This window comes from Hemiscyllium ocellatum, chromosome 47 (genome assembly GCF_020745735.1).
Source record: "Hemiscyllium ocellatum isolate sHemOce1 chromosome 47, sHemOce1.pat.X.cur, whole genome shotgun sequence".
In the NCBI taxonomy this organism is placed as follows: domain Eukaryota; kingdom Metazoa; phylum Chordata; class Chondrichthyes; order Orectolobiformes; family Hemiscylliidae; genus Hemiscyllium; species Hemiscyllium ocellatum.
Window position 1 is genome coordinate 6603150 of NC_083447.1, and position 17018 is coordinate 6620167.

General features: G+C 45.2%; 1 protein-coding gene across 1 annotated transcript; it reads right to left on the reverse strand.

The window, feature by feature from the left end:
• Positions 1–967: 967 nt before the first annotated feature.
• LOC132836599 (NF-kappa-B inhibitor alpha-like) lies at positions 968–16790 on the reverse strand. Its single transcript, XM_060855985.1, has 6 exons — positions 16476–16790; positions 10995–11094; positions 9804–10029; positions 6996–7084; positions 5213–5473; positions 968–3408 (listed from the first exon to the last, which is right to left on the reverse strand). Exons 1-6 carry the CDS (start codon positions 16712–16714, stop codon positions 3358–3360), a joined length of 966 nt encoding a protein of 321 aa, XP_060711968.1. The 5' UTR covers positions 16715–16790; the 3' UTR covers positions 968–3357.
• Between the last annotated feature and the right edge of the window lie 228 nt (positions 16791–17018).

Below are 17018 nucleotides of genomic sequence, written 5' to 3' on the forward strand. Positions count from 1 at the left end.
GGTGGAACTGAGATGAGGGAGGTTGTTAAGAAGGAAATCCCACCCTTCAGCCATCAACCTCACACCCAACTAGTTTAACAATCAAAGGGTGGAGTGGGGTGAGGAACAGCATTATAGTGGTGGTGCCAGAGATGACAGGCTGTTGACCAGGAGGCATGGATTTAAATCCCACTGCATCAGTTTCAAATTCCTTAACAAATCTGGAGTATAAAATACACCATCAGCGATGGTGAGCATGATAACCATCATTGATCATAATAAACAAAAAGAGAAAATGCTGGAAAATCTCAACAGGTCTGGCAGCACCTGTAAGGAGAGAAAAGAGCTGAAGTTTCGACCCTTTGACAAAGGTCAGTTAGACTCGAAACATCAGCTCTTTTCTCTCCATACAGATGCTGTCAGACCTGCTGAGATTTTCCAGCATTTTCTCTTTTGGTTTCAGATTCCAGTAATTTGCTTTTATTTTGGTCGTAATAAAACCCATCTGATTCACTAAGTCCTTTAAGGAAGGGATTTGGTTGTCCTTTTCCTGTGTGACCTACATGTGACTCCAGACCCACAACAATATGGTTGATGCTTAATTACCCTCTGTCATGGCCCTAGCAAGCCACTTGGTTCAAGGGTAATGAAGGGTGGACCATAAATACCCACATTGTGTGATGTTGACGTGCCGGCGCTGAACTGGTGTGAACAAAGTCAGAATGACACCAGGTTATAGTCTGATAGGTTTATCTGAAATCATAAGCTTTTGGAGTGCTGACACTTCACCTGATGAAGGAACAGTGCTCTGAAAGATTGTGATTTCATATAAACCCGACGGACTATAACCTAGTGTCGTGTGACTTCTGACATTGTGTGAGACATTTAAAACTTCTCTTGACATCATAACACGAAGCCAGATATCTGCTGGTCATTTTTCAATATTATTTATTGTAAAAAAATAAATCTTATAAGACATTATGTACAAATGTGTATGAAACAGGTCACTTTCTGCACAATTCAAAACATTCCAAAAAGCAGCAACAGAATAAAGTATTTCAGCTAATTACACGGTCATGGCTCACCAATACCCTTCTTTCTCGAATTGGGGAAATTATGAATATGGTGTTAGATTATTTTCCCCATGTTATTGCATCAATCTTTCTCCCATCCTATCTTGTTCCTTCAGCACTCTTAACAGTTGAAATGAAGATTTGTAAAATATTGTCTCCTCTAGTTTGGGTGGGAAGGTGACCCCTAGCTCTAACACTTTGCGCTTTCAAGAGGACTCTGGCTCCCATCCTGCCTGGGAGTGAGAGTGATCCCATCATACAGATGGCAAGGATCTTGATAACACTGAGTCCTTGTCACCTCCTGGCTTCGTTCTGTTGCTTCACGGGTGCATGTTGAAATCCCTAGCCTCATTTTACACCCCCACTTATTTGTCCCTGGGTTTACCCCCAGTAGCTTGTCACTCCTGAAAGAAACAGCTGGTCAAGATTTTCAGTTGTAGGGAAGGCTAGATGGAATACCACCATTTCTTCTGTAGTTCCAACATGTTAGAGCTATAGGCAGTCAACTGGCATTTGCTGCAGCTCGGATACGATGGGGTCCAAAGTCATTTTTGGGTACAATGCTTGTCCAGTTTACCATTGCCCATTCCATTCTACCATCTGAACATGAATTTACACTAACCAGGAGGGATAGGTACAGGGAGGGTATATCAGAGTCCACTAATGGACCCTGGCATCCATCGGGCCTACAGTGCTAGGGTCGAGAGTGGGCTGCTGTGCACAGGTCAAAAAGCCAGGGGCCTCTGCTAGGGGCGGCACTCTTGATTTCTGCCCACTGTCAGTGACAGTGCCTGAAATTGGCATCATAAATACAAATAAAGATCCATCAAAACATCATCCCTTTCTCCATAAATGTTTACACAATCCACAATATCTACTTGGTATAGTCAGGTACAAGTCCACAGTGAGTTATTAGTTCATCCCAATCCTCAATACCCAAGATATGAATGAAAGGATTTGTATCCATTCTGCCTGTGATCAGCTGTTGAAGCAATTTGCCAAATGCGATGTACATGTGGGCATTCAGAGTTGATAGTGACCTAGAGGGGAGAGTTTGCACAAAGAACCTGGCATAGCACCAACTCAATGATTTATTGCAAAAGGGCCTATGTGAAAAGAGGTCACAATAAGGTCCATGAGCACATTGGTGGGTGGGTTTGGCATGACATTTGGGAGAACTGGTATAATTAATGTTGCCATAACATTGAGATCGTCACTGCATCTGCCCCCCGCCAATCCACCATGAAGTTCAACTCTTGGGAAGAAGTTAACAAAGTGAAGCTATGTCTTTGTCATTCAGGCTTCAGTCCCACTCGCTGTGAGGCTCATCCCTAGTCTGAGTGGTGCTTCCTATTGAGAGATCCTTGGGTGAGAGGGGGGTTTAGCATCATGAGCCAAGGAGAAACTGGGTTCAGGCATTTCAGCTTCCCTCTCACTATCTCCCTCTCAAGTCAACAGCAAAGGGTGTGATCTCAAGATGAGATTTGAACCCAGCGACGGCAAGATACCTTCTGGGCTTTTGCACCATCTAATAGTGCTGGCCTTGCATTCATACCATGTCACAGTGCAATCTCTCACTCAGCCTTAGGGGTCCCCTAGGTGGGCCTGGCTGGAGTTAAAGTACCCCCAGGTAACAGTCTCTCTTCTCATCAGTTTATGTGTATAGACTAAACTCTGAGTTCAGTGACACTAAAAAATAAATGGCCCAGCCCCCTCCCTTGGGGTTATTTCTCAAACCATGTGTCTGTCATGAGTTAGGCAGGAGTCACCACTGGTCAATGGTTCATAGCTTCAGCCAGGACGAGTGGGAACAAAGAGATGATGTCCCGTTCCCCACGACATATTAGCAATAATCTAAATGAAGTTAACATGCTTCTCTTGCCCCTGTCCTGACTGTGAGAAGCAAGGGCAAGGGGGAATGTCCCAGTATTTCTGCCCATTTAGTTCCTAAGTTCATGTGTAATCTCCTGTCCCATTACTGCCCAGGCTGGTCATTCACATTCCCCAGTTTCCTCATTTTCCACTAACATTTTCAACAGTATCTCGCAAAGTGCTGTTTTTTTAAGTTACAGTGAGCTCTACAGAGCTCCACATGATACAGTCAGCATCCCGACTTATGGTGACTCATCCTCCAAGTGGCCAGATCTCCCGAGGATCTGTGGAAGGATAGAGTCAGTCTGTGGGCCATGGGGTGAGGAAAGGTCACTGCTGTACGTATAGTCTGTTTGTAAGTTCCTCTTCAATAACACAATCATTGTTTCAGTTGGAACACAAGTTGATGATCAGCTTTGAGTGTCTTCAGTGATCAATGGAGGGAATGGCCTCTGATTTGAAGATCATCGTAGTCTAGAGGCATCTGTAAGAAAGGAAGAAGGGTCAGTATGTTTTCTTATCATTCTTGCCCTGTCTTTTCTTCCTCCCCTGAAGATGCTATAACTACTGTTGTGGTTTTTATCAGGTAAGAGTATGATGGATTATAGAGTCAAGGTGGCTAAATGGCATTAAATATGTGCAGAACAAGCTTGAGGGGCTGAATGGCCACTTCCCTTTTCCACATTCCACAAATGCTTCTTTCGGCACCTCAACCAAGTGGCTAGTCCTTACATTTGAGCTGAAATGAGGGGCTGTCCAAATGTTTGGCCCTTACTGGCCACTTAACACTGTGTGCCATGGTCACGTGAAAGGGGAAATCCCTATGATCACAGAATGGTTTCGTGTAGGAGGGTTTTCACCCCATCTAGTCTGTCCCAGCTCTCTGCAGGCGCAACTCACGTAATGTCCTTTCCCTTCCTTTACATCCGCCCCCAGCACACTCTTCGGAAGTGCATCCCAAATCCTATCCATTCTCTGTGTAAGGATTATTTTCCTCATATGGCCATCAATTCATTTGTCAATCCCCCGTGTCATCTCGTTCTCGATTCTTCTACCAATGGGACCAGTTTCTCTCTGTATCTTTTTCCAATTGTCTCATGAATTTGAATACCTTGATCAAATCTGCTCTCACCCTTCTCAATTCCAAGGAGGATAGACCCAATCTATCCAGGTTAAGTCCTTCCTCTGTTCTCTCTAATTGACAAATTGGTGTGTGCAGACTCTCTGAGCAACTTTGCAGTCGGGAAGTATAAGTCTCTCATCCCTGGAAACAGTCTCATGTATCTTTTCTGCACTCTCAAACACCCTCACTGCTCACTGACTTGGCAACTCATCAGTCAGTTAGTTATTCAATTAGTTAGAGAGGCCTAATTCCAAGTCTTAACTTCTACATAAGTTAAGCTGCTAGAACAAGAATCTGGATGTTCTAACTTAGAATTGATCCTGCTAATTTAGAATTGATCCTGCGTTGTGGTAACAATAGCCAGAATGAATCTTATTTAGACCCAAGATAGTTGAACTATGACAAATCTCCTAGTCGGAAATTGAAGAGGTGTGGATATAGTTGAGGCAGATTGTAAAGATTCAGTCTATGGTTGAGGTCCTGACTGTGCATTATAGGTTTGTCTCACCTCACCTTCACCCAATGCTTGCACTCCCAAGAAAATTAAGCACAACATTTAGGCCCGACCCACCACTGCTAACACTGAGTGTGTTGTATTGCTGTAGGCACTGTCTTTGGGGTGAGATGTAAAACTGAGGCCGTGTATGCCCTCTGAGGTGGTTTCAAAAATCCAACAGTTGCCCTTTCAAGGAAGATCATTGGAGTTCTCCCTGGTCACCTGGGCCAATGACCCTCAAGTAACACCACAACAGCTTCAATCTGGTTGTATCCAAATTGCCATTTGTGAGATTTTGCTGTCTGCCTGTTTCCATTCATTACAAAGATCACTTCAAAAGTGCTTCAATAGCTATAAGGGACTTTGAAAGACAGAAAGGCTTGCAATGATATAGTGCCTCACATGACCTAAGGACATCTCAAAGTACCTTACATCCCACAAAATACTTTGGAACTTCCCAAGATGGCGACATAAAAATGCAATACCTTGTTAGAATCGCTCTCTGAAGTGGGAGCCATGTCAGCCATGATCTAATTGAATGGCAGAGCTGGCCTGAGACAGGAGACAGGAGATGCTGAATGGCCTCCCACTGCTCTGATTTGCTCTCTCCCGACGCTTGCCTCATGCAGACGCACATTTTTTTTGCGAACCCGCGGTAGAGAGGCTCACCTCACAGTCTGACCGGGCGTCCCACTCTGGCTCAGACTCGGAGTCAGAGGACTCATACAGTGGGATCAGCGAGGAGCTGGTGAGCTGAGAAAGCTGCTCCCGGATCTGGAGGTCCGGCCGGCCTGCTGTCAGGTGGAAGGCAGTGCAGCTGTTGTACATTAACCGGTTGACATCCACGCCCTGCTCAATGAGGAGCTGAACCACCTCCCGATGCTGAAACTCCACCGCCAGGTGCAGGGGTGTCCTCCCACTGTTTGGTTCCTGTCAGCACAGCCACAGGGACAAGGTCACGGCTTATTCCAAGTACAATTCAAAAGGACATTAAAAAAAAACTTTCCTCCAATTTGATCCCTTCCACCTCAACCTGCAATCAGCACCTCATGAGGCCAGAATGTTTTGTGGGATCTTGCTAAGTGTAAAATGGCCTGCCCTTGAAAAGGCAGTCACCATCCTGATGATGAGAGGAGTTCTCCCCAATGTCTTAGGGCCAACCTATTTAAGAATGAAAGGAATAGGAGCAGGAGTAGACCACTCAGCCCCTCGTGTTCGTTTTGTCATTTAGTACAATCATGGCTGATCTCGGGTCTTCAACTCCGTCTCTGATCCTCTCCCCACATCCCTCGATTCCCCAGGAGGTCAAAGCTCTGCCTGCAAATGAACAATCTGCTCATTCTCGCTCATTATCCTGTGTCACAGCTTGTTGTGCACCAGCTGGCTGGCAGGTTTTCTACATTTCAACAGTGACTGCACGAACTTGAAAAAAAAATTTAATCGGAATGTTCTGAAGTTGGAGTAGGTGCTATAGAAACGGGGACAATAGCATAGCGACAATGTTTGTGATCTTTCAATCCAAACTCCAGATCCACAGCAATGTGGTTGACTCTTAACTGCCCTCTGAAATGACTTAGAGAGCCACTCAGTTCAAGGACAATTAGGGATGGGATCCTGACCTTGTCAGTGATGCCCCATACCCTCAAGAACAATAAACAAAGTATTCATTTTTCCAGAAGGAGTTACTGTAACCCATAGTATTGTGTAGGTAACACACACACTTATATGAGTTATTGTGGCACAGTGTGTACTGTCCCTAAACTTAATCCAGAAGTCCTGGGTTCAAGTCCCACTCCACAACATCATGGCCAAGGAAGGTGTGTCTGTGTAAATCCTTCCAATGCACACACCAATGGCGGCTAGTAAGAGCAGGACAGATTCCTGCTCAACTGTGTGATGTAAAAGATATTAGAGCCTCTCCCATCACTATCTCTAGCTCCAGTCGACAATATGAACATAAAAACGTTAATGATTCAACATCAATTTGGATCCTCTGAGGCTTTGATCTGTAACACCACCACAGCTTGGAAGGTTAGTGGGAAATGTACCTATAAGATTATAAGAAATAGGAGCAGGAGTAGACCATTCGGCCCCTTGAGCCTCCTCTACTGTTCAATAGCATCAATGGCTGACCTGACATTCCTCACATCCGCTCTCCTGCGTTTTCTTTACTGATCAAGAATCTATCTATCTCAGCCTTAAATATACACAAGAACTCTGCCCCCCATAGCTCTCTGTTGGCAAGGAGTTCCAAAGACTCCAGAGAAGAACTTCCTTCTCATCTCAGTCTTAAATTGGCACCCCTTTATTCTGAGATAATGCCCTCTGGTCCTAGACTTTCCCATGAGGGGAAACATCCTTTCAGCATTTACCCCGTCAAGCCCCAACAGAATCCTGTATGTTTCAATGAGATCACCTCTCATTCTTCTAACTCAAGTGAGTAGGGTCTTACCTGAGCATTAATGTTGGCTCCTGAAGCTAGCAATCGCGCCACTGTGTCACAGTCTCCTTTCATTGCTGCGATGTGAAGACATGTGTGACCTGTGGTGGAAAGAAGTCAGTGTTTAATACTCAACTCACATGAGGTACAGTCAAGCCTTGCTCCTGTCTACAAATTCCCCAATGAGCGAGATCGAAACTCCAGGTCAGGATGTTACTTCCCTAGGTTGTGCTGAGTGAGTGAACTCAATCTGGGCATTCACTTGGTCTCAGGGCCTCAAGGAGAGTTAAGTTGAGTTGGCTGATGATTACCTATGGGCAGCACGGTGGCTCAGTTGTTAGCACTGCTGCCTCACAGCACCGGGGATCCAGGTTGAATTCCAGCCTTGGACGACACTCTGTATTGAGTTCGCACATTCTCTCTGTGTCTGCAAGGGTTTCCTCCCATTGCTGTACTTTGCTCCCACAGGCCAAAGATGTGCAGGTTAGGTGTGTTGGCTATACTAAATTGCCCATAGTGTTCAGGGATGTGCAGGCTAGGTGCCTTAGTTAGGGGTAAATGTAGAGTAATAGGGTAAGTGAATGGGTCTGGGTGGGTTACTCTTCAGAGAGGCGGTGTGGTCTTGTTGGGTCGAATGGCCTGTTTCCACACTGTAGGGATTTTATGATAACAGCAAGTGTGTTTCCCTCCATGCACAACTCAGGCAAGGAGAGGATCAGACATGAATGTGATGCTCCTATTGTTGAATAGTCTGAACACTGTATAGGATCAGACATGAGGAACAGTAGGCTGGGTGGGCAAGTGAAGAGCAAACACTACCTACCTGAATCCCTAACCTCATCATATCCCAGAACTATTATATACACCAGAGCTGAAAATGTGTTGCTGAAAAAGCGCAGCAGGTCAGGCAGCATCCAGGGAACAGGAGATTCGACGTTTCGGGCATAAGCCCTTCTTCAAGGGCCTGATCGTGGGCTGTTTTGTTCTTGAAGAAGGGCTTATGCCCGAAACGTCGAATCTCCTGTTCCCTGGATGCTGCCTGACCTGCTGCGCTTTTTCAGCAACACATTTTCAGCTCTGATCTCCAGCATCTGCAGACCTCACTTTCTCCTATTATATACACCAGCAAGGAGTCATGGATCTATACAGAATGTCTGCTGCAGAATAAGATCATTTAATCCAACTATATTGTCCTGGTGTTTATGCCCTATACAATTCACCTCCCATTCCACCCTTCTCATCTCAACTTTTATCACTTTTTCTTTCATGAGGTTCTCTGGTTTCATTTTTGAATGCATTTGCCTCCACCGCATTCCAACCATTCTTTGAGTAAAGAGGTTTCTCATTATTTCCACAGCATATTTAATAATGACTGCCTTAAATGTTTGCCTCCTAGTTTTGGAATTTCCCTTAAGCAGAAACATTCTCTCCACCGTCCAACACATACTATAAACCTCCAGCTGGTATTCTCTATATTCCATAGAGAAATAACCAAACCTATGTAATTCTCCCAACAGCTACAATTCCTCAGCTTACTCATTCATGGGATGACTGTGTCCCCTGGCATGGCCAGGATTTGTCACCCATCCAATGAACTGAGTGATTTGTTCAACTGTTTCAGAGGGCAGTTAAGAGTCAACCACATTGCTCTGGGTCTGGAGCCGCACGGAGACCGGACTGAGTAAGGATAGCAGCTTCCTTCCCTAAAGCACATTAGTGAACCACAGGAGTTTTTCCAACAAGGATTGATTCACAGTCATCCTTACTGAGACTAGATTTTAACTCCAGATTTTATTAATTGAATTTTAACTCCACCAGATGCTATGATGGGATTTGAACCCATGATTTCATTGCATTAGCCTTGACCTAAACAGGGCAGTGGCTCAGTGGTTAGCATTACTGCCTCACAGTGCTAGGGACCTGGGTTCGATTCCATCCTTGGGTAACTGTCTGTATTGAGTTTGCACATTCTTCCCATGTCTGCGTGGGTTTCCTACAGGTGCTCTGGTTTCCTCCCACAGTCCAAAGATGTGTGGGTTAGGGTGTATTGGCTATGATAAATTGCCCATAGCATCTAGGGCTGTGCAGGCTAGGTGGATTGGCCACAGGAAATGCAGGGTTACAGGAATGGGGGAGGAGGGTTGTGTCTTGGTGGGATGCTCTTCAGGGGGTCAGTGGAGACTCAATGGGGGCGAATGGCCTGCTCCCACACTGTAGGGAGTCTATGACCTAGGTTACTTATTCAGTGACCTTCCCACTGTATCACCATCTCTCTGTACTAGCACTTTCTCCAGTGTTGCCATGTAAAATTCCCTTTAAGATTTAGTTGCTGTGCACAGTTTATTTATTTGCATTGGGCTCCTTGAAATGCATGGCTGCTCAAATGGATTACTTAATTGCAGACTCAGGTCTGGATAAAACCCTTCGCTGTGCACATCTATACAGCTTGGTGGCACCCAAGCTGTAGGTTCTTCCAATCGAATAGAGACCAAGACTGTGCAAGTGAGAGAGAGCTGGTGAGAAAGGAGGACAGTCATTAAGCCTTATCATGGTGTTACTCATGCATTGCTGTAACATGTTCAGCTGGGTTAGGGGGCGAGTCAAAGAGTGTGGTGTTGGAAAAGCACACCTGTTTAGGCAGCATCCGAGGAGCAGGCGAATCAATGTTTCGAGCATAAACCCTTCAACGTTGACTCTGCTGCTCCTCGGATGCTGCCTGACCAGCTGTGCTTTTCCAGCACCGCACTCTTCGACTCTGATATCTGCCGTCCTCACGTTTTTCCTGGGTCGGTGGGCAAGCCAAGTGAGCAAAGAAATTACCGCAGTAATTACGCCATTCCAGATCCTGTGCTTGACGCTGTTGGGTGATGTTGCTGGTGCCCATCGGATCGAGGAGTGCATCAACGCAGTCCAGGTCCCCCTGCTCGCAGGCCAGGTGCAACGGGGTATTCCCGAAGCTGTCTAAACTCTCCAGGTCCGCCCCAGCCTGTGCCAGCTCCCTGGTCACTCCCGGCATCCTCATGATCACTGACAAATGCAAAGGGCTCTGGAAAAGGGTGAGGAAATAAATAAAAACTGTGAAACCTTTGGACAAATCATTGACTGATTCTCCATTGCCACAGGAGCAAAGATAACGTGAGTAAGTCTCCGGAAAATAGGAACTGACAGATTACGGCTTAACACTGACTAGCCTTTGTTGACAATCCCTTATTGCCCTCGAACTAGACACTGATTGGCTGAGAGAGGAAGGATGTGTGGAGATGGACTTTCTGAATACAAGGTCCTACCTATTACTGTATGGAACATCCAGCAATATGTAAGTCAGAGAGGAACAACATCACATCTTCACACCAGGCACTTTATAGACTTAATATTGAGTGATGAATCTACTCTCATTCCATCTGTTTCTTTTAGTTTCACTTGTCACATTTTGTGCCACATTGTTTTCTCTCCCTTCCCCCCTATTCCAGTGGGATTACCTGCTCTTTCCAGTCTGGACACACCATTGTTCTGCCATGCTCACATTCCAATCACTTAATCTAAACAATCAAAATCTTTTCTTGCCTGGCACTCCCTTTCTCTCCCCTCAATACCACCCACATCCCCCACCCCCCTCATCAAATATTGCATTAATGTTGCCCTCTCCACATTTCACTTCAGCTCTGAAGCCCAAAACATTAGCTTGCTCTCTCTCTCTCTCTCTCTCTCTCTCCATGGATGCAGCCTGACCTGCTGTGATTCCAGGATTTTTTGTTTTCAGTGCAGATTCCAGCATCTGCAGTAACTTGCTCCCATAAAATGTAAGTAAACTCCACTGCAAACCCATGTGATAATCTCAAATTGGCACACTCGTCATTATTCAGCAATTGGTGTCCGATCACAGGAACGCATCTATCGGCCAATGTTATGTTCTGAGTTATGAAAGCACAGGCCAGCCTTCCTTTCTCCCAATGTCCCTTGTTAACACCACTTTCAACTAGATGTGGGAGGAAGGACAAAAGGGAGACTCACCTGTCGGGACTTGTTGCGGATGTCAATAACGGATGGTTCAGACCGCAAGAGGAAACTGGCAATGTCAGGGCGCTGGTGCAGAATTGCCAGATGGAGGAACCTGGGAGAAAAGAGGAAGGACATAGAGAGAGAGAGAGAGAGGTGAGAGGGGTTAATAAAGGTGAATAGGGTGAAATGGTGCAAAGTGCAAATTTCCTGAGAAAATGCAGCCTGCCTAAATGCAGGTCCCACTTTGGAATTGAGTAACAGTTTTCACATTAACTGGCAGTCGTACAATTAAAGCACAAGCAAAATATTGATGCATCATCTTTAAGCGGGGAATTCCAAGAATCATTCTTACTGGAAATGAACCAGCCTTTTCAATAAGAGGGGAAGGGAAGTCAAAAACAGAACACATTTACATCCAGAGTTTTGCTTCCTTCTTATCCAATTTCCTTCCACATCCAAACAACAACTTGCACTTATATATCACTTTTAACTCTGACAAGAAAGTCCCAGGGTTTGTTCTAGGGCAATATTTGGCATCAACGTGTATTTGCATAGTACCTTAATAGCTGTGAGGCACTTTCTAATTGTTATCAAATAGAATTTGACACTATAAGGACAAAGATGTTGGAGCTGAAATAGGCCATTCAGTCCATTGAGTCTACGCAGAAGTGGGCACTGCAGGTGCTGGAGATTAGAGTGGTTCTGGAAAAGCACAGCAGGTCAGGCAGCATCCGAGGAGCAGGAAAATCGACGTTTCGGACAAAAGCCCTTCATCAGGAACTTTTGCCCGAAACATTGATTTTCCTGCTCCTTGGATGTTATCTGACCTGCTGTACTTTTCCAGCTCCACTCTAGTCTTGAGTCCATCGAGCCTGCTATGCCATTCAATGAGATCATGGCTGATCTGATCTCAATTCTCAACTCCACTTTCCTGCATAATCATTTGATACCCTTACTGATTAAAAATCTATCTCAGCCTTGAATACACTCAATGACCAGGCCTTGTCAGCCATCAGTGTTAAAGAATTCCACAGATTCACTATCCACTATCCTTATCTATGTTTTAAATGGGTGATCCCTTATCCTGTGGTCCACAGCTCTCCCACAAAGGGAAGCAACCTTACTGCTTCGACCGTGTCAAGTCCCCCAAGCATCTTACGTTTCGGTAAGGGCACCTATCATTTTTTTCTCAATTCTAATGAGTATGACCCAACATCTCCTCTATACTCAGGACCAATCTGGTAAATCTTCTCAAGACTTCCTCCAGTGCTTGTATATTAAGCCAAAATCTAAGGATTCTTAGCTAAATCTGAGGAGATATTAGGATGAATGACAATACATTTGGTGAATTACATAGGTTGTAAGGGAGGAAAGAGAATTGGAGTGATACCAGGAGGGGATTCCAGAGCATAGGGCATTTGAACATTAGCAAGAAAATATCTCTTAAGCATGTCCTTGATTTCCTCACCCTCCATTATTGATGGCCATGCCTTTAGTCTCCTAGGCTCTGACACTGAATTCTCTCCCTAAATCTTCCTGCTTCTCTCTCCTTTTTTTAGATGTCCCCACCTCTTTATTCGAGCATTTCGATGCCTAGGAGACACCTTGGGAATTTTTTTCCCACAGATGTTTCCTCCATTACAACCTCTGGTTTTTTTAACAAATTTACAGTCATCCATCCTAATATCTTGTCAAGTTTAGCTAAGTATCCTTAGATTTTGGCTTAATATTGGAGGCAGCCTAGAGGATTGCACACTGTCCTTTTGCTCATCTTAAAATTTATTGGTGCAGATTTAGTGGTCACCAAAATGCATATCCTCTCAAAGCTCATTGAAGCACGAGCAAGTGAACAGGTGAGTCATTTCGTCCAAGCTGGGGAGTGTTTCACTTCTGTACCACTCATTCTGAGTCCTCTCAGAGTGTGATGGTGAAAGGCAAAGTTTTTCTCGTTTCCACCTCCAAGGCTGTACGCATTCCCATCGAGGCATTTCCACCTGGGTTTCCCCAGCCTCTGCTTCGAAACTGAGCCGGTTCAAAACAGGAATGGCTCAAAGTCACTCTTCATTAATCTATGCTGAGTTAGCGACTCTGAGTCAGAATGGATGGACAGTGCCAACACATGACCAAAAACAACAGTCTAAACATTAAGCAAAATTATTCACCTGCCATAGCAGCCTAACCAAATATTTAGTTAATGGTGTAGCTTAGCAAAAAGAAATAATAATTTGAATTCTCACGATGAGGAGGAACCGGGGTGTGGACAAATTTAAAAATCACACAACATCAGGGTATAGTCCAACAGATTTATTGGAACATCTGGCTTTCGGAGCACTGCTCCTTCGTCAGATTGTGATTTTTAACTTAAATTCTCACATCAAAGTGAGTTGTGTTACACTTGATTTTTACAAGAATAGATCATCTCTATTTTCACAGCTCCAACCCCAGTGATAAGCCAGGTAAGGAATACTCAAGCGAACTGGAGGTATTTTCCCAACATTTGCTCACATGGAATTTCCATGGACTTTATCAAGAAACACAGGGACTTTTACCAACAGGAAATGGGAGATTTTGAAGTACAAGAGAAGTGGGATAATCTTGGAAACAAGTCAGTGAGTCCATGCTGATATTTAAACTACACACATGTTTCCTGTTGTCATCCTTCAGCTCACCCCTTCCTGTTTATCACGTTATCCTTTTCTCTCTCTCTCTGCTTCTCCTTAAAGGCACAAATAAATGCAAAATGCTGCAGATTGTGGAAATCTAATAGAAATGGCATGAGTAACTCAGCGGGAACTCAGCTCTGAAGACATCATATCAAATTTGAAACATTAACTCTGCTTTCTCTCCACAGATGCTGCCAGACCTGCTCAGTTTCTCCAGCGCTTTCTGCTTTTATCCCCTCTGCATTTCGGCTATTCCCCTCCTCAAGGGAGTGACTTCCACATTGTCCCCACTCTCCAAGTAGAGACGTTTCTCTTGCATATTCGATTGAATTGATAACTCAAATTTACAGCCCCTGGTTCTACTCTCCCAACAAGGAGAAACACTTTCTTTGGCCATCTCCCACTCATTCATTATTTTTAATGCACTCAATCTGAGCTTAGTCCTCCATCTTTACTTGAGAGAAGACAGCCCCTGTCTTAGTGGTTCTTCAGCATTGTAAAGACCTTAGCTGAAGCACATTTGTCCTAAGTATTAGGTAAAAAAATGGGGTTTTTTTGGTTAGCTAGAAATGGAACACCAAAAGACAGACAACCGGAAGCAATCATGTGTTTAGATGGTGACAGTGTTAATGTGGCAGATATTGTTGTTACTAAATGGGAGCCGTACAGTCCTTGTTTAGTGATGTGTGAGAGGGAATCAGCCTGGTTTTTCCTTCCCTGGTCACTAACCAGGGAAGTTTAGATTAGATTAGATTAGATTAGATTACTTACAGTGTGGAAACAGGCCCTTCGGCCCAACAAGTCCACACCGACCCGCCGAAGCGCAATCCACCCATACCCCTACATATACCCCTTACCTAACACTACGGGCAATTTAGCATGGCCAATTCACCTGACCCGCACATCTTTGGACTGTGGGAGGAAACCGGAGCACCCGGAGGAAACCCACGCAGACACGGGGAGAACTTGCAAACTCCACACAGTCAGTCGCCTGAGGCGGGAATTGAACCCAGGCCCCTGGCGCTGTGAGGCAGCAGTGCTAACCACTGTGCCACCGTGCCGCCCATAGTAAAGCAAAATGCCCACTTTCCAAACCTGTGACCTCAATCCACCACCTAGACGGACAATGCATGGGAACACCACCCCCTGCAAGTTCCCTTCCAAGATACGCACCATTCTGACTTGGAAATATTTCACCATTCCTTCACTGTCATTGAGTCATTACCTCCCTAACAACGCCGTGAATGTTCATGCACCCCAAGGACTGAAGCGACTCAAGTTTGCAACTCACACCAGCTTCTCAAGGGGCAATTAGAGATGGGCAACAAACACTCCTCTAGGCAGCGATGCCCACACACCCGAGAACAAACGAGAAAAATTCTGGATAGAATAAAATAGAAGCAGGAAGGTTCAAAATAAGGCGGATTTAGGACTGAATTGAGGAGGAACTTATTCACCCATAGGGTTGTGAATCTGTGGAATTCCCTGCCCAGTGAAGCAGCTGAGGCTACCTTGTTGAATATTGTTAAGGCAGAGATAGATTTTTGAATTAAGGGTTATGGTGAACGGGTGGGTAAGCGGAGCTGAGTCCACAAAAAGATCAGCCGTGATCTTATTGAACGGCACAGCAAGCTCGATGGGCCGAATGGCCTCCTCCTGCTCCTATTTCTGACATTCTTATGTAATTAAAGTGCATCATTCTTCTCTCTGTCTCTTTCACATTCTCTCTCTCCCACACATAGATTCTTTCCTGCTCCATTCCAGTACTTGGAAAACGGTAAGGACGGAATCCCTCCTTTTCATTCTGCACATAATCCCTGGCCAAGGCACAGAATCAAGATCTATTGCAAGGGAGCCAATATGTTCCTGAAAATGCAACTCCAGCTCAGGCCAGTAATGGCATTTCCAAACCTTGCTGGATTTTATTCAAAGCGGTCTTTCCCTCTGTGCAATAAATAGTGGTCAAAACAGAATGAGATTGACCAGAATAAAGGCTAGACTTCGAGTGCCCGTCTATGAGATCCACGCCCACTCAGGACAGTTAATCACGAATGTCTGGGCCAACTGCACCAGTTGCTGTGCCAATGGAGTGCCACGTTGTCAGAGGCGGATAACGTGCAGGGTGGTTGGCTCAATCCAACTTCTCTAAACTGGGTTAGACTGGTTCCAAAGAGGAGTCCTATTGATTCAAAAAGATTGGGCAAGGGCTACTTCAGCCAAGGTGGGATGAAGGATCTCCTTCCGACCAAAACAGAAATTGCCGGAAAATCTCCATGGAGAGGAATCAGAATTAACGTTTCGGGGTTGGGTGACCCTTCTCCAAAACTCATTCATTAACTCTGTCTCCCCTTCTAGTTGTAAAAGCAATTGCTGGAAAAGCTCAGCAAGTCTGGCAGCACTCTGTGGAGATGAATCAGAGTTAACGTTCTGAGCCTGGTGATCTTTGCTCAGAACCCAGGAAGGGTCACCAGACCCGAAGGGTTAACTCTGATTTCTGTCCACAGGCCTGCTGAGTTTTTCCAACACATGCCATCTTTGCCCCCCATCTACCTGTGCTGCCAGACATTGTCCGGCACTGCTGCCAGCCAGTATCCTAGCAAAAGCTGACCATCCTCACTTTTCTGCTTGTGGGATCTTCCCGTGCACCAAGTTCCCGCATTGCAACAACAACTGCACTCTCTAGAGCACCACGGGGTCGTGAAAGGGGACCGTGTCATTGTTGCTTTCCCTCGCCTGAAGGTAAGCATTAGACCTGATTCCCCCTCACCCACAACCCTCCAAGTGAATTGGAGTTCATTTTCACCAATGTTGAGACGACTTTGAAACTTACGTGTCTCCGTCTTCAGTCCTGAACTTTGTCCAGCTCTGGAGTGGTCTGTCCACACTCCCACTGGCGATGTCCAGGTAAACCAGCTGGTCAGTGACACTGCTCAGGCTCTCGTCCGCTTCTTTCATGGAATCGATACCACTGTCCAGCCTCTCGCCTTCCAGCCCAGGCTTTGCATCCTGGAGTTTGCCATCCCTGTCACTTGCCCGAAATTCCCTGAAATTGACTGAGACATCAGCCATTTTTTCTCACCCAAAAAAAAGAAACACTTTCTTGCTACTTTTGAGGACAAAGCCCACACATGCACATACCCTTCTCCGGAATATCGCCCAAAATCAAGATCAGCAAATGTAGGCGGAGACAATTATATATATATATATATATATAGATATAAACTCCGCCTCTCTATGAGTCTAAAAGTGGGGGATTACCACAGACGTGATTCCGGGTGCTTTTTACAAATGACTAATTATATTACTGTACTTTACTGTCCTTTCTACATCCCCTGTCTTTTTTTTCCTCCTTTACTTTATTTCCTCATCTTGG

What these genes read in the sequence shown, in the direction of transcription:
- LOC132836599 (XM_060855985.1), bottom strand. Translation starts at nt 16,714, where the DNA reads ATGGCTGATGTCTCAGTCAATTTCAGGGAATTTCGGGCAAGTGACAGG. An exon ending in AGGACTGAAGACGGAGACAC is followed by an intron (nt 11,095 to 16,475) that starts GTAAGTTTCAAA and finishes CTTTTCTCCCAG; the next exon opens with GTTCCTCCATCTGGCAATTC. An exon ending in GGAATGGCGTAATTACTGCG is followed by an intron (nt 7,085 to 9,803) that starts GTAATTTCTTTG and finishes TTTCCACCACAG; the next exon opens with GTCACACATGTCTTCACATC.